Source organism: Strigops habroptila, chromosome 8 (assembly GCF_004027225.2).
Source record: "Strigops habroptila isolate Jane chromosome 8, bStrHab1.2.pri, whole genome shotgun sequence".
Lineage (NCBI taxonomy): Eukaryota > Metazoa > Chordata > Aves > Psittaciformes > Psittacidae > Strigops > Strigops habroptila.
Window position 1 is genome coordinate 61,015,921 of NC_044284.2, and position 21,680 is coordinate 61,037,600.

The 21,680-nt window shown below is 43.1% G+C and overlaps 1 protein-coding gene across 2 annotated transcripts in view; it reads left to right on the top strand.

Annotated features, from left to right (window-relative positions):
• Nucleotides 1-21,680, top strand: part of CACHD1 (cache domain containing 1) — a 109,050-nt gene that overhangs the window by 18,549 nt on the left and 68,821 nt on the right. For both annotated transcript variants that reach the window (XM_030495711.1, XM_030495712.1), the window contains exon 2: nt 18,221-18,283. In XM_030495711.1, coding sequence (XP_030351571.1) covers nt 18,221-18,283 — 63 coding nt within the window. The remainder of the gene's footprint in view (nt 1-18,220; nt 18,284-21,680) is intronic.

Consider the following 21,680-nt stretch of genomic DNA (forward strand, 5'->3'; position numbering starts at 1 on the left):
TTTGCTGCTGTCATAATCCCAGTGCGTTTTCACCAGCTCTTCCCAGCTCTCTCTAGTGACAGAGCCTCTAATATTGGGGTTTATGTGAGGATTTTGAGAAATAGGTGCTCCCTGCTTCAGGAATTGGAAAGTATTTCTTTATTGATGAACAAAGCTCAGTGTTTGTACATGAAAGGCAGAGGGTTGTGTGTTCCTGTGCAGCTCTGACAGTCCGATGGGTCCTGCCACCCCAGGGATCATCCCTCTTTCCCTGTCACTTTCTTGTAACAAATCTGTTTGCTCTGAGATTAAATAAAATCAACCTGCAAATAATTGTGAAATTCAGTGCTAAAAAACCCAAGTATTTCATAGAGATGCTGTTGCCAGAGAGCTGCTAAAATGGATTTATTCTCAGGAGTACTTTATATGTTTAGCAAGCAGGAAATATATACCTTTTTTTAACATTTACCTTCAGAACAGGTGGAACAATAAGTGCTTAATAAGGGTGTTTGTTTTAAACACAGCTATTCAGGGCCCTATAGAACAAATAAATTGGAGACTAAGCAAAATGCAGTTTAGCTACAGGAAAGATAAAATTGAGAGGCAAAAATGAGAACTGAGGGCTCATTTTTTGCTAGTACTGGCCTACATCACTGTAATGGTTTAAGTGCCTCAAGGGGGTTGCAAATGTGATTTATTTACATTGGAAGGGTCTTGTATACTTCCAGCAAAGCACAAAGCAATGAGTAAATGAGTGTTAGGCTTAAAAACTGCCTGAAGGACTTTATATTTCGTCAGCTTTATCATTTGGTGAATATTGTTTTTAGCAGTCATCTTTGTTGCAGTATTGCTGTGTGATGATTTCGGACTCTCTGCATGTCCAGCTGCATTATGCTGGTTTCTAGAAGTTACATTGCACTGTGCCACCTCTATTTCATACCAGCTCATCTCTTTGTGTAGTAAATTTGGGTAGAGCCCACCACTTTCCACAGTGCTGGCAGCACAGTGATAGTTATTTAGTGATTCCTACTGAATATTCAGTGGTCCATCAAACACTTGACATCCCTCAGGCACTAACAATGTTGGTACATACAATGTGGGCTTGGTGTTGCAGCTGCAGAACTTCAGAGGTTTCTTCCTTTGTTGTTTGCTCCATCTCTCCACTGAGGTTTGCCTCACTAATAGTGGTGTTAGTGCAACTATTCGTGGGGCTGTAGTATAAACTGGATCCTTAAAATGAATCCTTACAGGGGTTCAGCTGAGCCCCAGCAGACAGTGGAGCTGGCATAGCAGAAGCGCTAGGGTGAATATTTCTTAGGGCAGGTTGGCTGCTTATGCCCGTGTATATATGACTGCACAATTTGAGGTAAAGAATAATCGGGGTTTAAACTTGCCAGTTTTAAAGACGGGTGATGATTCTATGCCAGCCTTCAAAAATTTGTCCTTCAGAGGCTCACTCTCATTTGTTTTGGTATGAAAAGTGCATTGTACTGGTTAGTGATGACCTTAGAAGAGACAGGTTCCTTCAGAAGAGAGAGCTTCCCCCCCCCAGATATTTCTCTAGCTGAGAGCTGTGTTTCAAGCAGCTGGAAAATCCTCCTCAAGCTTGTGTTTGTTGTAAAAGCGTGAGGTTAGAGCATGCCTTCTCTCCTCGGAGAGATGGAATAAATGCTCAGAACACTTTGGGTTAGTTTTTAAACAATACGTATGCTTACATTAGGGCTTTGTCAGCAGTTGAATCTTGCGGTGTTGGGGTTTTTTGGTGGTTGTTCTGTTTGGTGGCTTGTTTGGTTTGGTTTGGTTTCCACCATATATCTTTCAGGTTTGTTTTGGTTCTTGAACAGGACATGCGAAACTCTTCAAGCAACCCTAATTTTGCAGATTGTAAACTTAAAAAGGCATTGACAATGTAGAAATGGCTTGTCTTATTTTGTGCACTCTTTCGACAAGGAACATGTCACACACTAATCCATGAACCTCCTTTCCTGCAGTTTCATCTACATTTTATGCATTTGATGGTTTTATTGTATCAGTCTCCTTCTCTTTTTCGGTTATCTGTTTTAATTGAGGGGAGCACTGATATTTCCCCTATAAACTAACAGATTAGAGTCGGAGGTAAGTGTTACAGTTGAATTATGTTTTAATAACCAAGATTAAAGATGCTGCGAGGGCTGGAGCAGCTCTGCTCTGGAGACAGGCTGAGAGAGCTGGGCTGGGGCAGCCTGGAAAAGAGAAGGCTCCTGAAGGGGAGACTACTTAGAGCAGCTCCAGTGCCTAAAGGGGCTCCAGGAAACCTGGAGAGAGGCTTTGGCCAAGGGCCTGTAGGGACAGGACAAGGGGAATGGCTTTAACCTGCCAGAGGGGAGATTGAGATGAGCTCTTAGGCAGAAGCTCTTCCCTGTGAGGGTGCTGAGGCGCTGGCACAGACTTTTCCCAGAGAAGCTGTGGCTGCCCCATCCCTGGCAGTGTTCAAGGCCAGGTTGGACACAGGGGCTTGGAGCAACCTGCTCTAGTGGAAGGTGTCCCTGCCCGTGGCAGGGGGTTGGAACTGGGTGATCTTTAAGGGTCCCTTCCAACGCAAACCAGTCTGGGATTCAAGGATTGTTTGCAAATAAAACCCAAGGACACAATAGGTCATTTGTTTTATGGCTGCTTGTTTTATTGTTTGCAGGGAGCTGCATTTTGTACAAGCAAAGCTAAACCAGAAACATTCCTAATAACTTTTGGGTGTCTGAGCAAAGAGAGATGTGTAGAGTGACATGGTACAAGGTTAGGGAGGGTAGGAGGAAAGTACTTACTTTTGGTTTGGAAAAGAGAGTCTCTGAATTGTCAGCACTCCAGGATCAAGCAACTAAACCTTCCAAAACCCTGTAGAGCTGACAAACCAACCCAACCCAAACCAGGACACCATCTGGAAATGATTCTCTGCTTCATTCTCAGTATGGGTAGTGTAATGAAATAAAAAAAATTCCAACTCCTTCTAATTGTAGATTTTATCATGCAAATGTGTTCTAGGCTTAAAAGGACTGTAAAGGTTTTGCTGTGACTTTCATCCTTTGAAGAAAACCTGTGTGTCCTCACTGCTTTGGTTGAACAGAGGAGCAGCTTGCAGCAAGCCATCAACTTTTCAAATCACTTTTACATGAAAAATAGCTCATGGTTGTGAATAGGTGGAAATTGGATGCAAATACATGAAGAAATCTTGGATTAAAGTAAGCAACTAGTGATTGCTGTGTTTATCCCATGGAATACCTTCCTAAACTGTTTTAAAACTGTGTAATTATTCATCTTCAGCTGATAGACTCGGATATTTCCTGGCTGGCTGCTGCATGCCTGGGGAGGATTGTGTTAGCATTCCGCTTTTTTGTAGCTTGATGCAAAGGTCACCACCTCGTAATGCCTACCATGTGGAACAGAGCACATACAGCACTGTGTTTTCTGTCTGGATAATTTACGTTTTTGTTAGATAATACTCATACTGGAAACTTCCCTTTGTGGATGGGAGTGGAAGCTCAATGGAGGAGGGAGCAGGTGGGAGCTAAGTGTGGCACATGGGGACGAGGGACACTGCAAAGGCAGGGATGTTGCCTGGAGATGTGGAATACACAGGTGTGAATTGGTGGCCTTTATTTTCTAGTTAGTGATATTGTTATAATTGTCACATCATGATTTTTACTTATAAAATACATATATTGTGTGAAGGTGTAAATCCTTCACCATAAGATACAGCTGCTTTATATTGCTACTTACTATTCAATCATTTGCAGTGTAGGGAGAAGCAGGAGCACACCATAGAATCATAGAATGGTGACTGGTTTGGGTAGGAAGGAACCTTAAAGCTCATCCAGTTCCAACCCCTGCCACGGGCAGGGACACCTTCCACTAGAGCAGGTTGCTCCAAGCCCCTGTGTCCAACCTGGCCTTGAACACTGCCAGGGATGGGGCAGCCACAGCTTCTCTGGGCACCCTGTGCCAGCGCCTCAGCACCCTCACAGGCAACAACTTCTTCCTTATATAAACACCATATTGTTTAAAACCGTGATTTAATGTGTCATGAGACACTAAAGGAAGGTCTTTGCCTTCCATGGAGATGGGGCTTTCAGAATCTTCAGAAGATTTGATTTTTCTTTATATGAAATGCATTTTTCTCTGACTTCTTCCTAACCCTGAAATTCGTGCCATTACTGCATCTTTATCGTATCTATTCTAGGATGGACATGTCTTTTTGGAATCTTTTGAACTTTTATATTGCCTGATGCTTTTGATTTTATAACATTAGCCTTCTGTTTGTATCCTTGTCATATTAAAAAATGAAAAGACAAGAAAGAATTAAAGTCATGCTGGGGAGGTGAGACAAGTGCTAAGGTGCTTTCAGCTTAAGTCTGTTGGTTCCCAGTGTCTTTGCATAGCGAAAACTGTATTGTGAAAACACACACTTAAATAGTGCCATGGAGATCTTTTGGATATTAAAATACAGATTCCATGGTGAAACAGGGAGGTGAAGCTAATTTGTGGGTATCAGCAGATTATTAATATATTAAAGTTAAAATTTATTCATAAAGATAAATCATGGTAGCAGCATAATGAAAAATCTCCTGTCCTATAAATCTTACCCCCCCTCCCACTTTCTGACAGTCACATACCGACACCAGCGTAGCATTAACTGTGTTTGACAACAGGAGTATTTATTCCCAGAGAACCATTAATGTACTTCAATTCTGTCTACATTCAAAGTAGCATTAATGCCTTTATTTCTCCTCACTGTCTGAACTCGCTAATCCCGATACCAAAGTGGATTACAGTGTCACTTCCACGTGTTCAGCAGATATGCAACACACAGATAATTGCACTTAAAAGCAAAAGAAAGGAATTTATTTAGGTTGCTGAGCTGGAGGTGGTCTCTGTACAGCCTTAAATCCTTAATTCGATTTCAGGTTTGCAGTCAGGCCTGTTGGGCTTGTGTGGCCTCGCTTCAAGCGCAGTTTAACATCGGATGCCCTGCTTCCAACAGAGTCATGTTTTTCTGCCTATTCAGCACAAGTCATCATGTATTCATCAAGATAGTAATTATTATCCTAAAAAGCTTTAAAAGCATTCCATGTTTTAGTAAGGTACTGTTTGCTCTAATGCAGCAGCATGGAGCAAGTATCAGCTTTCCATTGACATTTCGTATTGCTGAATTTGGTGAAATTCAATAAATGGAAGCTTGGCTGATTTACTGAAAATGAAATAAAACCTATTTTGAGGAAGAAGATGATATTAAACATTCTAATTTGAAACCCCCTTTGACTGATACATATTATATGTGCACTGAAGCCTCCTAAAAAATGTAATATGAATGAACAGTAGGGAACCTTGCAGTACTATAAATCATTGAGATTTTATAATATCAAGTGCAAATGTGTGCCAAGAGGTTCTTGATTCTTTTTAATGAAGATGACACTATACACACGATCAGCATGAGTGCTTCTTAAATAAGAGGGTTCATATAAGTAGTATCTTCTGCAGGAAATCTCAGCAAAGATGTATTTTCAGTGAATGAGCAGCTTTTTCTCCAGATGTTCCAAAATGTTTTATTTAGACAAAGTTAAACATCAATTGAAATTAAAGAAAAAGGTCAAATAATTCTCTTCTGTTTTAAAATAGAAATGGTTTTAATTGTGTTTATTTTCCAGGAGCAGTGGAGATTGCTTCATACTTTGTAGATGTTTTATGAAAAAGCAGCTTGTAATAATATTTACAGAAGAAATGAAAAATAGCAATTGCCTCTGTCATTGTTTTAATATTCACAATGTCTGTGTGCACGAGTCCTCTTTGATCTTTTTGGTAGGTACAACCCAACCGGCAGTGACATCATGTCAGGAAAGGAATTAACACTGCCATTATAAATTTCCTGGCTTGTTGTTTCCTGAAAATCTGGTTGCTTCCAGTTCAAATTCCTTTTTCACAGCGGAAATCTGCTCCCAAATTTTGTTGTCCGCTCTTTTCCTCCTGTCTTCACATTGTTGTGCTATGTGGACCATACATTATAAGGTTGTGTGGATGTGCAGGGTCCTGGAAGGTGCGTTTAGGTGTGTAGCAACTATCTTGTGTGGTTTAGGTGGCAAAACATGAATCTGATGTCAGCCAATTGGAGGTTTTCATTCTGTCCTCTGCAGCTGGGCTCAGTCATAGAACCATAGGATGGTTTGGGTTGGAAGGGACCCTAAAGCTCATCCAGTTCCAAGCCCTTGCCACAGGCATGGATACCTTCCATTAGAGCAGGTTGCTCCAAGCCCCTGTGTCCAACCTGGCCTTGCAAAGACTTAAAAATAAGAGCTTGCTGAAGCTCATGGTAGAGCAGATCTGCTGGAGCTGGAGGAGTGTGTCTCTCTCTTGAAAATTCCAGGGCAAACAGTGGCAGATCTGGGACAGCCCCAGCAGAAGACGCCTCCTGCTGTGACTCGGGGGATGCTGAGCTTTCATGTGAAACCACAGGAATCCGACCACATGGGCAAGAGTATCCCATACATTGAAATAGCTGCCAAAAGCTCTTCCGCTGACTAAGGAAAAGGTGCTTATGTGGAACCGACAAAATCCTGCACTGTAATCTGAGGTGTCACCTTCAGACAGGTGAAAAATGCCTTGAGAGATGGTTTTGGGGTGGAATTCTTACAAACTCCAACTGCTAATTTCTAGCATCCATTTTCAAACAGAGGAATCATTCAGATGTTGTTCATCTCAGTATGGTTAATCAGCAGCTCATCAGAAGAGTGTCTACTCTGATTTTTAAGCTGAGGCTCAGCCTCATTTCTTGCTACGTAGTGTTTATAAGTTACTTACAAGAATTTCAGCAAACCTAATTTTTAGAAGGCTGAAATCATAATTCTTAGCTAGGAAATACTCCAGGCTGTTCATTCAGCAATAGCGAATGACACTTGTTTGCATGGTGTGTACTTATTATATTTATTGAAGATGACAAATACTGATTTGCCAATATTCAAATAATGAGTCAGATTCTGTTTTGTGTTCTGATTTTTTTCATAAGCCTTTTATGTTACTTAGTCTTCCCTTCTTGCAACATGATTTATGTTAAAGTTGCTGTTGTGGCAAGAGAAGCGAACAGAGCTGAGGTTGTTTCTATGTTATGAAGCCCCAGTTAAATGACTTACTGAATAATGACAGTGTTTGTCAGGGAGTCTTGGAGACCAGTATTGTCACTACAAAAATTTGTATTTAAATGTCAAATCATCAAATCATAAAATCAACCAGGTTGGAAAAAACCTTTAAGCTCATCCAGTCCAACCATTCCCAGCACTGCCAAGGCCACCACTAACCCATGGCACTGAGGCCTCGGCTACACGGGGTGTGAACACTTGCAGGGACGGTGACTCCAGCACTGCCCTGGGCAGCCTGTTCCAATGCCTGAGCACCCTCTGGGGAAGGAATTGTTCCTCATCTCTATCTAAACCTCCCCTGGTGCAGCTTGAGGCCATTTCCTCTTGTTCTGTCAAGACCACCTACTAAGTAGGAGATAAACAACTGTTACAGTCGAACCCAGGACACCTCTTGATACCTCTTGTCCTGTTTAACTTAAGTAGTTGTACTTACCTGAATAGCCCCACCTGAACACTGCTAATGTTAAATGAACTTGGACTGTGTAGTGTTCTTCATGTGGAGAAATGGACACAAGAGTTGATCTGTAGGCTGTCTATGTTCGGGAGACCTGGTATAGACATGGAAAAGAGAGGTATGCCAAAAAGCCACCTCTCTCCTTTCTTATTGGGATGACTTTCTTTGTAAAGACGAAGTGAGACCACTAGAAAGTGAAATATGACAAAGCTCTTTTGCTTGTTGCCAAGCACACCTCACTCTGCTGCAGCAGGTCCCTCTGGGCCGAGCCCTCTTCGTCTCAGCAGCTGCTTCCATGGAACCATCCCATCCTCTGGGACCCACAGGCAGGACTCTGGAGGCCCGCCCTTAGCTTGCAGCCTCCTCAGTTTGTAGAACAATGAAGGGCAAGATAAAGGGCTCTTCTTTGCAAAACAGCTGATAATTTTTTAGCTCCCAAAGGCTGGATGTATAAATCCTCATGGGATGGATGGCTTGGCAGGAGTGCTACAGAAAACTCTGAGGCGAATTTTGCTCTTCTTCAGTGCCTTCCCTCATTAAATCTGGAGCTTTCTTTCCACTTTCTGGGTTGGAATCCACTCTGCTCTTGATTAACACTGGAGGTTTTGTTTGAGTTTTAGTTGTTGGTTGGGTTTTGTTTTTTCTTTCCTCCCCTCTCTTTCATGTAAATGATGTCTTGCTATTTTGCTTGCTTTTTTCTTTTTTAATTAGAAGAATAAATGCTTGCATTCATGCACAAATTGCTTTGATGTGCTGCAGGAATTCAATTCATGAGCCTCCCCTTAGTCTCAATCTTTAATTTACTCTTTTTTTGTGCACGATAACATCTAATGGCTCTGCTCTTTCCAGAAGATTCCATTTGTTTTCTGCGGGTTGCTCCTATTTCCTTCTGTGTCCAGAGATAACAAGTTAAACATGAGGAAGAATGATCAGCCAGCTCCATTGAGCCTTCCTGGAGGTTTTGTGTCACGAGGGGTGACTCGTGCTGGACCACAGCTCTCTGAAAGAAGAGGGGAAAATAGTCCTCAGGACTAACTGACCTCCATTGAGCAAGAGATGGGATGCTGGATGCCATGGGCCAGCCTTGCTCCTCTGGCCATTGTCCTGGAGAGTGTGGGGGTTATCACTGGGCTTGATGAGCACTAGCAATGCACTTGGAAAAGCAGTTCAGCACTTTCTTCTACAGATTACCTTTTTGCTTTACTGACCTAGCAGTTATTTGCTATTTTGCATCTGTACAGTATTTATTGGGGTTCAGGATACAGCGTTTACTTCTGTTGTAGGTGTGCTTATGCTGGTTGGTAGTGTCAGGTGGTCTTCTGGTTCATGAAACTTAGTGGGGAAAAGTTGTCACATAAATTAGAACCATAGAATCGTGGAATGGCTTGGCTTGGAAGGGATATTAAAGCTCCTCCAGTTCCAACCCCTGCCACGGGCAGGGACACCTTCCACCAGAGCAGGTTGCTCCAAGCCCCTGTGTCCAACCTGGCCTTGAACACTGCCAGGGATGGGGCAGCCACAGCTTCTCTGGGAGAAGTCTGTGCCAGCGCCTCAGCACCCTCACAGGGAAGAGCTTCTGCCTCAGAGCTCATCTCAATCTCCCCTCTGGCAGGTTAAAGCCATTCCCCTTGGCCTGTGCCTCCAGGCCCTTGTCCAAAGCCTGTCCTCCAGGTTTCCTGTAGCCCCTTTAGTTACTGGAAGACTGTAACTTCTGGAAGACTCTGGGTGCAGGCTGTATGAGTTACTGTTAGTAGTGCTGCAGCAGCGCTTGTAGGGGAAGGCTGTGATGGTATTTATCATGTGTATGTTGATGGTTCCTGCTGAGAGATCCTGAAAAATGATAGTCTTTGACATTTAAAGAAAACAGTTCTGTAATTACGTTAGCATCAGCCCATTCATTTAATGCACAGAAGTTTAGTGTTGTGATTTATGATCTATAAATTCCTGTGTTTAAGCTTATCATTCCTGGATATTTTTTACTCTGATTCAAGTAGATCTCTTTAATGGTTCAACTCCAGCTTCAGTGTTCTTTTGCTGTATCATTTCTCCAAACGAACCCAACAGCTTCTGCCTTGATTGTGTTAAATAGGTCAGGAAACAACATTGTGTCTTCTCAGTGCATGTCTGTGTGTATGTCCCTTTGTTTTTTGGTGTTGTTTGCCTTTGCTCTAAAATTACATTAGGTTAAATGCATTTGTTATAAAATAACATTGCCTAGCTGGAAAGTTACATAAATTGATCCATGTTTCTTCTGCATACTTGCTGTATATTACATTCATGACCAAATTGGAAAAGCACAGTAATTACACTAAAATGATACCAACCTCCCCTGGCTATAGGATTGCATCTATTTACATGGATTGCTCTGCTGCTTAAATGTTTCCTCATTTATAGTAAGTCATTTTGACTTGAAATGAGCGTGAAAACAAACCAGAAAAATGAAATCCAGAGTCGTCCCAATAGAATAAAGTTTCAGGTCAATTTTGCTCCTGATAAATGCTCAAATTTATGTTGTTTTTAAAGGGAAAAGGACCAACAAAATGCAGTAAGTTGAAATGTAATCAAAAAGCTCTCAACCTGAAAACACCCCAGGTAAATATTTGAAGTTTCACATCCTAGAGGCTGGAATGGGGAATAAATGTAAGGAGAAAAAATGCAACCTTCTTGAGAGGACCATCTGCTTTGTATTTTAAGGTTGGGTAGCACGACTTTTCTGTTACTGAAAAACTGCCATATACATTGTCATGAGTATAACCTTAGTCAAGTTACATTGGCCAAATGAATAATCATCTTAACATGTGGAACTAATTTTCTAAGGGTATTTTCCCCTCTCTTTTTTCTTCCCTCTTCTCTGGTCCCTTGAAACAGAAGACAAAAAATTCTGCCAGTCCTTGATTGCATTTTTGGCAGTTACTCAGTTTTCCATAGTTTCCTCTCCTTGCAAATGCCTGAAGTTTTCCAAGGAAACACATTTATAAGAATTGTGCTCTACTTTGACTCTTTCCAAGCAATGTCGTGCCTACTTCACCATCTCCCCTTCTGACTCTTAAAATGATCCCAAAGGCTTTTACCTCCCACAGTCTAAGGATAGTAGATAAATTACAAACACTGTGATGCTTTCCACCTTCAAAGTTAAGCTCAAACTTGAATTCAGTTTTTCTGTTGTCCTCTGTGTTGCACAAAACATATTGCTCCAGCGTTGACCTCAGAGTGGGGAGCAGAGGTGCGAAGAGCCACTCAACACATGGCAGAAGATGATGGTAGCTTGGTTTGTAAATAGTGAATTGGTAAGCAGTCTCCATGAAGATAAAAATTGGGAAGATGTTTTCCTGCTTGAAACCATCTCAATATTGAGGAATGTGTACACCCCTGAGGGTACGTGTATGAGCACATGGAGATCCACATCTCCAAATGCACACACGCTTGTGTTTTGAGTGCCAGGAAGTTCACGCTTCACTTTGCTTATGGAAAAGCTGAGACCTGATAGTCTCAGCTTTTTCACAATTGATACTTTTTCTCCACAAATTCCTTCTAATTCCACGTAATCTTATGTAAATTTTGTACGGTGAATAAGCAATATGATTTAAATGAAGCTGCCAAAGGAGTCTTGCAAATGATGATGTGGTTTAGCAGCACTCCAGCACAGACCAGCTTGGCCCATTAGTGACATAGAGAGCTTCTCGGAGCAAAATGTGAATGGTAGGAGATGAGATGGGCCAGAACAGCAGAATCACAAGCTCTGTGAGTCTTTACTTTGGCTCGTTTCTTGATTGAAGATGCAGGTTTTGCTGCCTGCTTTCCAAGGAGAGGCTGCCTGTCCTCTGGCCCCCAGGAAGGCACTGACCCAAGCTCAGCACATGAGCTCTGCATCGCGTTTCTCTTTGTCTACCTGTCCGATAAAGATACCTGCTGCTGCTTGACAAATAATATGATGAAAAAAAGCATTAATTAGTTAAATCCTGAAAATCTGCTGTTTTCTGAGACCCACAGAACGAGGAAGGTGTTTGCTGTATGTTGGGATATTCCTTTTAGACTAGTTGCAGTGTCTGTCGCTGAGCTCAGCAGGGTCTGTAACACCGAGCTGCTGCCATCATTCATCTCATATGACCAAGTTTGCCTTATACTGTGTTTTCCTCCAATTTCCTTTAGCTTCTCATATGTATATTGTAAGTTCATAGAGAAAAAACACGAATTATGTCCTTAATCTTATGGGAACCCACTATTTAATGTTTCTTGGTTTTAGAAAATGGTAACAAAACATAACGTGATATGGCTTCAGACACTGCAAAAATAAACCCCAGACAGAAGCCACAGGTTTCCCTGCAAACAATCTCACTTGGGGAGTTTCATCCCCAAAAGGATTTGTTATATGTTTGTTTGCTCACCACTCTAAAACATTAACCTTTAAAATAAGAAACAGACCCTGGTTGGTAGCTGCTTGAAGTTTAAAAACTATTACAGCCCTGCCGAGCTAATACTGCATATATTTGACACATGTACATTGTGCTACTGCTGTTACACACATCTTTAGTAGTGTTGGGGTTTTTCCTCCTGTCATTGCCCAAATATGTCAGGTAACAGCACTCTGTGTCCTAAATCTGCTGAAAGATTATTTATTTGGTGGTTTGGGGGGGTTACTAAGCCTGTATTTGTTTTTCCTGATTCTCTTTTGTCTCTGAAAACGTTATTTTTGTCGGTAGGGAGATAGATTTGTATCTTCTCTGGTGAATAAAGTGATGTGCAAATGGTTGAGTGCTCTGCAGAGCAGTTGGCGCTTGTGTTTGGTTGGGGACTTTGGAGGTGTGGGGGTGGTGGCTTCTTCTGTTTATGTTGATGCAGTGCTGACAGTCAGACGGGGGCTTTTGAAGTGTTTGCTCACTGCAGTGCATTGTTGGGGAGTTTCTTTCAATCTCAAGCAACTGATGGAACAAGCCAGTTAGTATTTCACTTTTTATGCTGAGCTCGGTTTACAGTCAGTGCCCAGATTTAAAACTGAGTTGCCTTTGGCTTTGAGTTATGAAGAAAATTCTCCTAAGCCTTGTTTTGGCACATGACAGAGCTAAATCTGAGCTACCCCTTATCTCTGGCTTGGTAGAAACCTGACTCCATCCTACCCAGAGGTGCTGTGCCCATCCATCACTGTCAGACCCCACCGGTGGGAGGCATTAGATGGTGATGGCCTGAATCTTCCCCATCCTGGCCCCAAGGACCTCTTGGATCCTCTCATTGCTTCCTGATTTATCTCGCTTACCAAATATTTGTCCTGTTTCTCAAAGCTAAGAGCAAGGCAGGCTGGTGGCACCGGGAAGCACTTGGTCGCATTTGAAGTCATTAAGGGATATATCTAGACTCCATGGAAGAATATTTTTGAGGAAGTTGCAAGTGCTTTGACCCAGACAGGTAATTAAAGAGCTTAGGAAAGCAAGAGCTTAATGTGTTGAAAATGTGCATTTGTAAAGCAAACCCCAGCTTTCTTAGGACTCCATCCAGGCTCTGGTTATCCTCTGGAAGCTCATAGAGACACATCACTCTGCTCTCCTGAAGCTTGTGTGTCTCAGAGCTGTCACAGATCACCAGAAGTCCTGTAGTGGTCATTGCAAATACCATGATTTGCTCTCTCTGGACTTCTGTTCGTGTAGCTAAATGCAAGTGCTGTGTTGGATAAGGGAAGGGGAGAGTTAAGAGCATGAGTGGTGTGCTGAGCATAGTGCTGCAGGATTCAGGTGTCGCTGGAGGTCCAAGGATGCTGGGTATGGTGCAGGGCTTTGTGCTCAGCCCCTGCCAGCCCAACAGAGTTTAATGAGAATATTTGGGGGTTGGAACTAGATGATCTTAAGGTCCCTTCCAACCCTAACTATTCTATGATTCTATGAAGCATCAGGTGATGGATACAGCCAGCCAGACAAGTGTTATTTCTCTCTGAGCATCTAGAATGTTGGAGTAATTTGTAAGAAAATTACACTTTCACACTGACTTTCTAACTTAGACCTGCCTAAAACTGGAATTAATGTAATTTATGAAGTTTGGTTTTGGAGTAAAGTATGGAAAATAGAGATACTTTAAGACTCATAAGTTTTGATGAAGTCTTCCATTTTGCTTACTTCTGAATGTCGTGTTTGAGAACTGATGCTTTGTGCAGGAATACCTGAACTGAATGACGGAGAGTCCTCTTGCTGTGCTGCATAAGCCATTGCAGCACAAAATGGTGTTTTCTACCTCAAATCTTTAAGTTTAATTCAGAGTTAGGATTGTAAAACAAAATTTGCTTTTATTTCCAATAATTTTTTTAAGTCAAAAACCTTGGTGGAAATGTGCTTGATGAAACCAAGCCATTGGAGCAGTTGTGTGCTCTGTGTGCGGGTGTGTTGGAACACGACTGTGAGCAACTGTTGTCAGCCCAGCACCTAAGATAAGTAGTGGATAGTGTAGAGGGTGAAGTTGTCCTCTGCCATGTGCCACAAGAACAAAGATGTTGTCTTTGAAAGATGTGAGGTTTAAAGGAATTGAAGAATTCATGAGGAAATGAATCTTTTTTTGCATAGTTTAACAATGTTCAGCAAGAACCTGGATATTTATAAAGATTATTATACACTTAATAGATCTGATGATAGCAAAAAGGGGGGGGGCAAATGGAGAAAACTGCAATAAAATGCTGGTTTAGGGCTCGAGATGGTGTTGGGAGAGGTGATGGGGATGCAGATAGCTGTGTCTGGTATAGCACCAGCTCAGCAGAGAAAGGCTGGATGCGGAACCAGTGCAGTGGTTGCAGCCTTCGTGCATTGTGAGAGCGAGTGGTGATGGGCTCTGGCAAATGATCCCAGGAGAGCATCTCATTAAACATGTGTGTAATTGTTCCTGTTGGAGTGAACTTTGCCTGCTGCCATCTGCTCAGCAGTTTCAATTAAACATGAGGGGTGGGAAAAATAAAGTACAGATGCTAATGTGCTGTGTAAACCGGGAGGGGCAAGTGCTCCCAAATGTTTGGACTCTTATTGTAAGTTTGTGGAGCTGACTTACTCTTGGGTCTGTGAAGTTCCCTGAACTTCGTATCATAGACTCCTATACTAGTTTGTGTTGGAAGGGACCTTAAAGCTCATCCAGTTCCAACCCCTGCCACGGGCAGGGACACCTTCCGCTAGAGCAGGTTGCTCCAAGCCCCTGTGTCCAACCTGGCCTTGAACACTGCCAGGGATGGGGCAGCCACAGCTTCTCTGGGCACCCTGTGCCAGCACCTCAGCACCCTCACAGGGAAGAGCTTCTGCCTAAGAGCTCAGCTCAATCTCCCCTCTGGCAGGTTAAAGCCATTCCCCTTGTCCTGTCCCTACAGGCCCTTGTCCAAAGCCCCTCTCCAGGTTTCCTGGAGCCCCTTTAGGCACTGGAGCTGCTTTAAGGTCTCCCGTTAAGGAGCCTTTTCTTCTCCAGGCTGCCCCAGCCCAGCTCTCTCAGCCTGTCTCCAGAGCAGAGTTGCCCCAGCACTCTGATTTGGGTGTTGCCATTTAGCTCTGTTTTTTCACTTAAAGTTAAATCACTTTAAGTTAGTGAAATTAGCTTCAATACAACAGAGAGATGTTTCTTTCTGGTGTAATTTCACATAGGAGTTCTTGAATAGGGAGCAGATACCCTGAGTATCTCCTGCTACTCCCTCATTGACATGCACAGTGCTTTTTATAAGATACCATAATGTTCTAAAGAATTTGGTTAAATTATAAATCATCAAAAATAGATTCAAGACCTAGCCCAGTGCCAAAGAAATTCCTGCTGCATGGTGACTCTTCCATAGCCATGTGTAATGTTCCCTGGCATCATTTTGGTAGTCCTTAAACGGGGAGAAAGGGGTCAGCTTTGTGCTGGGGACAGAAAGCTCCATTCTCGGTAGCTGACAGTCTGTTTCCTTCTTGCTCCTTTTGATGTCTGGAGACTAAATGCTGCATGGAGAGAAAAATTCAATTCATTTAAAACATTTTGCATCAAAATGACATGCTTTAATGTAGGTTCTTCTGATGTTTAAATTATCTTTTCATCTCATGGGGGTGGGGGGGAAAAAGCCAACGTGTTTGTAGTTAAAGCGCCCAAGCAGAACTTTAAACAAACGTCTGGAAGAAGAGGAAGTCTCAATGTACAGGCAGCTTTTGAGAGTAGATGCTTTCCCTTCCCCCCTGTTCTTGTCTTCCTGAGACTTGTAAACTGAGGAGATTTATTGCTGCCCTTCCAAATGCTGCTTTAGAATTAAGAGTTCAAATTTTTGACATTCCTGAAGTCCTCAGGAGGGAGAGGGATAAGGGAAAGTGTTGATCCTAAGTGGAGCAGAGTTCACCAAAGGGGTTTCCAGGCTGATCTGGCCAGTTGTAGCTGTGTGTAGCCTTACTAGGGGGAAATCAGCTAAACCTGCACCAAGAAAACTCTTGGAGTCATGGATCAATGATTAAACTGGATTTGGGTGAAATTTAGACTTGTTTAATAATTGCAGTTGTTATTGCTAGTAATTTGGAGAGCTGTTTCCAGCTTATCCTCTTGCTGTAACCGTGAGTCTTGGTAATTTCTCAACTATCACATCAAGGGAGGGACTCAACAGGGTCTTTCTTAATCACTGTCCTTCACCAGATGTGGCTGTGCCTACAGATGTGTTTTCATATGTTTGACTTAACACTGGTATAGAATCCACCCTGTCAGTGCCATTCCAGCTCCCCTTGAGGCTGGTGGAGAAAAATCTCATTGACTTTATGTTTTATATCTCCTTCATAATGTAGGAAGGATTTTGCCCTCTGTTCTTTCTGTTTATATTACTTAATATTATATTTGTGGTATATTCGAAGTTGTAAGATGTATTTCCTTGTAGTGCAGCTGCTTTTCTGTGTCACCTCAGGTTTGGGCTGTGTGCAGTGTGCTGTAAACCCCTGTGTTTTCGATGAAGGGTCAGCATTTCAATAAGGATCTGCTTGGAAAATTATTTCAGCTTCCATACTGGATATCTTGCTTTTGTAGAGGATGTTTGATACACAGATGGAACTGGCTTATTTTCTTATGAAACCTGCAAACCCTCCCTGCCCTTTGGTTACCCCCTAGCTTGCACCTGAGCAGAAGGACGGGAGGAAGTTAGAAGATCCTTCATAACATAATAGGCTTTTTTTTTTCTTATTTTCAATGTAAAATGGCATAAATAACCTCAACATATTGCTATTATGTTTATTGATAATGAATAACTAATGCTATTCTTGTTTTGCATGATGCTGTTCTTTCAAATCTCCATTGCGTTGTGCAGCCACCACATGCTGCTATTAAGACAGATAGAAAAGGAATGGAAAGGAATGGAAAAACATTCTATGATTCTATGAATATTTTAGGGACACTTGTATATTTTCTAGTGGGGATGGCCCCACTGTCATAGAATCCCAGACTGATTTGTGTTGGAAGGGACCTTAAAGCTCATCCAGTTCCAACCCCCTGCCACGGGCAGGGACACCTTCCGCTAGAGCAGGTTGCTCCAAGCCCCTGTGTCCAACCTGGCCTTGAACACTGCCAGGGATGGGGCAGCCACAGCTTCTCTGGGAAAAGTCTGTGCCAGCGCCTCAGCACCCTCACAGGGAAGAACTTCTGCCTCAGAGCTCAGCTCAATCTGCCCTCTGGCAGGTTAAAGCCATTCCCCTTGGCCTATCCCTACAGGCCCTTGTCCAAAGCCCCTCTCCAGGCTTCTTGTAGCCCCTTCAGGCACTGGAGCTGCTCTAAGGTCTCCCCTTCAGGAGCCTTCTCTTCTCCAGGCTGCCCCAGCCCAGCTCTCTCAGCCTGGCTCCAGAGCAGAGCTGCTCCAGCTCTCAGAGCATCTCTGTGGCCCTCCTCTGTCAAAAGTGGAAAGCTGCCCTTGGAAATGAGAAATCCTGAAAGAGAAACTTAGGTATATCAGACAAACTTTTCAGGAATGCCATCAGTGTAACCCCAAATCCTTCCAATCTTTTCTTTCAGTCTGGAAGCAGAATAGTAACAAGGTGTTGAGTGGTTTTTTTCCCTCCATGTAACCGCTGTAAATAAGCAGTGCTGGCAGTGTGGCTGTCACCTGTGGAGGCATTCGTGTCCCTCTGGGAACAGATGGGAAGCTTTCCTAGGGGAGGACACAGCTCCTACTTCTATCATCTGATACAGCCTTTTGCTGCCGGTAGTGAGCTCCGTCTGGTTGTGTTCAGAAGTGGGTCTCATTTTTCTCTTTTCCAGGTACCAAATATATCTACATTTGGCTCACAGCTTCTCGTGTGTTGGTTGGAAACAAGTACTTTTAAAAATAGTGATGTTGAGTTTAGCACTAGAACAGCCTTAGTTTGCACAGCAGTAGCTTTCTAATGTGAAACACTTCTTTTAGCACCTTATGTCAGTTTGGAAACTAATAGATGTTTTGAGAAAAACCCTTTTATGTCTTTGCCTTCAAATCCCAAACCTCTTCAAATCTCAAAATCTCTTCATGCAGATCCACAAACAGGTAGAGGGACGTGATTTCCCTTGGGTAACCCTGGCATTGGAGACTCCCCAAGGGAAATGGTCCTTTTCTGACGCCAATTTCCTCACTCAGGTGCCTTTTGGAGCTGCTTTAATGACATTTTATGGTAAAATGTCTCTTACACATCCTTTTTGATTTGTCTTGCAGAGGATATTCAACTCCTTTGTGTACACAGAGAAGATATCGAATGGAGAAAGTGAAGTTCAACAGGTGAGTCCAAAAGCCCATTCCCATCTCCTGCTGCACACCAGCAGCATTACAAAGGCAGAGTCAGCTTGGAACTGACCGTTCTGTCTGGATTTGTCGTGGCCACTTTCCTCATGTCCAGCACATGAAATAACAATAAATGGAATAGGATATAAATAGAGATGAGGTATATGGGCTGATTCTGTATTTGAGAGTTTTGCATTGCTATGAAAAGGCTTTCCATCTGCTTTGTGTGGGTCTGTCCCTCAGAAACAAAAGAGCAGAGGCAGAGCTGGGGCCCTCATGTAGTGTCTCACATTAATTGCCTGGTTTTCATGTTGGAAGTGGCTCTTTTAAAATGGCTTTAATTCAAAGCAAACCCACTAATACTGTTTATGAATGTGGAAATGGTATCAATTGCTTTGTGTAAATATGAGACAGACTCATGCATAACAGTTGTGGTTGAGGGTTCTTTGTAATTTTGTGGGGGCTTTTCTTATGGCAACACATTTGCACATTTAACTCTTCAGTATAACACGGAGATAGATCTCAATATATGGGCTGTTTGCATTTAATACATGCATGCATTTGGAAAATCAATTCTGGACCAGTTTTAAAAGAGATCAAATCGATCATGTTTTCTTCTTTAAGATATTAAGGTACCAATTCTGTATGCTCACAACTGCACCTTCATGCTATAAACATGACGGGTTTTGGTAGAAAACTGCTCTGTGTGGGCAGCCTGGGCATCTGAACAAAGAACCAGCTTTTCCTTCCAACTTAAGCCTGGACCCACTTGCACAACCTTCAGTGAGTAACCTGACCTTCCTAGACCCCTATCAAACCAGCTTTAATGTTCAGTAGAAACAAAAGTGCCTCAGAGCAGGGCTGTCCCTGGGGAAAAGGGAATTGCTCTTCAGCATTGCAGGTAGCCTGCTTTGTGCATGAGTGCTTGCTGCTGGTTTCCAAGAGTGTATCAGTACATTGCATGCTCGTGTGCATTAGAAACTGGTCATGTAATAGAAACAAATTAACACCCTAAATTGTGTTTACTGTAAATGCTAAAATTTCCCCAAGGAAAAAGTCAAAGCAGAACTGGATCAAATATGGTTGTGAATTGTAGAGTCATGGAATCGTTAAGGTTGGAAAAGATGCTTAAGACCATTGAGTCCAACTGTTCCCCAATCACTGCCAAGGCCATCACTAACTCATGTCACTAATGCCACATCTACACATCTTTTAAATACCTCCAGGGGTGGTGACTCGGTCTCTTCCCTGCACAGCCTGTTCCAGTGATTGACAGTGCTTTCTGGGTAGAAATTGTTCCTAATCTCCAGCCTAAAACTCCCCTGGCACAACTTGAGGCCATTTCCTCTTGTCCTGCCACTTGTTCCTTGGGAGCAGAGACCAGCCCCCTCCTGGCTCCATCCTCCTGTCAGGCAGTTGCAGAGAGCGATAAGGTCCCCCCTGAGCCTTCTCTTCTCCAGACTAAACCCCCCAGGTCCCTCAGCCGTTCCTCATCACACTTGTGCTCCAGGCCCTGCACCAGCTCCGGTGCCCTTCTCTGGCCCCGCTCCAGCACCCCAATGTCTCTCTTGCAGTGAGGGGCCCAGAACTGACACAGGATTCGAGGTGCAGCCTCACCAGTGCCCAGCACAGGGGGACAACCACTGCCCTGGTCCTGCTGCCACATTGGTGCTGCTACAGGCGAGGATGCTGGTGGCTCCTTGGCTGTCTGGGCACAAGCTGCTCATGTTCAGCTGGCTGTCCTCCTTCCACCCTTCTTTATAGATGGGCATCATATTTGTGAACTTCCAGTCAACTCCAACCTCCCTGGTGAGCCAGGACCACTGTTAAATCATGGAAAGGGTTTCGGTTAGCACTTCCACTAACTCCCTCAGCACCAGATCCCGTCTAGTCCCTTAGGCTTGTGTGTGTCCAAGTGGTGCAGCACATCACTGACTATTTCTCCTTGGATTATAGGGGCTTCATTCTGCTCCCTGTCTTCCAGCTCAGGTGATTGCGTACCCAGAGAACAACTGGTCTTACTAGCAAAGGCTGAGGCAAAGAAGGCATTAAGTACCTCAGCCTCTTCCTCATCCTGTACACGGTATTGAAACTTTTGGAGAGCTTGCATTGGAAAGCAGCACTCAACTCCTCTAATATTCCAGAAGAAATATGATGGGTTTTGATGGGATTATGGTCAATATAGGACCTAAATTAATTTATAGAAAGTGGAATAGTTCAGGAAAAGTTCCACTAATGCTGAGTTTCTGTTAAACCAAAATCAAGTCTTTGGTGTAGAAACCTTGTCCCATACTGGCATTAAATTGAAGTGTGTAATGTTAACAGAAAAGTTGGGTAAATATAAGAGCACATATTAATGACCTAGGACTTAAATGAGGCTCAAATTGACATCATACATTTAACATGAGCAATTTAACATCGACATGACATTTTAAGGTGAATCTCTCATGTGTGTTAGAAAAATTACAAAGTTTGTGCTTAGGAAAAAATGAGCCAAGTTCATCTTTGGTATTGCTTGTGTCTGTGTTGGATGTGTGTTCGGTGAGGTACAGATGTGTGTGGGAAACATCAGAAGGAACTGGAGCAATGCATTAATCCTGGTAAATTACCCTAATTTTTGTATTAATGATTGTAGCTGCGGGTAATAGTGTCTCAACCAGAGTAATAGATGTTAGTCTTTACAGGAGGGTTTTTCTAGCTCTGGTTAGTTGGAAGACATCTGATGCAAGTTTTATCTGAAATTTGATTGTTTTATGGGTGTCTGTCCTACATACTGTATTTGGCTGTGGAAACACATTTCTGATTTTCAGTCATCACAGTTGAAATCATAGAATCATAGAATGTTTAGGGTTGGAAAGGACCTAAATCTCATCCAGTTCCAATCTCTTGCTACAGGCAGGGACACCTTCCACTAGAACAGGTTGCTCCAAGCCCCTGTGTCCAACGTGGCCTTGAACACTGCCAGGGATGGAGCATTTACCACTTCTTTGGGCAATCTGTGCCAGCGCCTCAGCACCCTCACAGTAAAGATCATCACCAGTAATACAAGAGCAAAAAAATATGGGGAGGGCTAAATCAGCCAGGAGGACATTTCCTCTTTTAGTTTCAATCCCACTGCCTGTCTTTGTTATGCCACCTTTTCCACGCGGCTTCTCAAGTGAATTGTGCAGAAGCAGCTCTGCTTCGGAGCCAGGCTGAGAGAGCTGGGCTGGGGCAGCCTGGAGAAGAGAAGGCTCCTGAAGGGGGGACCTTAGAGCAGCTCCAGTGCCTAAAGGGGCTCCAGGAAACCTGGAGAGGGGCTTTGGCCAAGGGCCTGTAGGGACAGGCCAAGGGGAATGGCTTTAACCTGCCAGAGGGGAGACTGCGATGAGCTCTGAGGCAGAAGCTGTTCCCT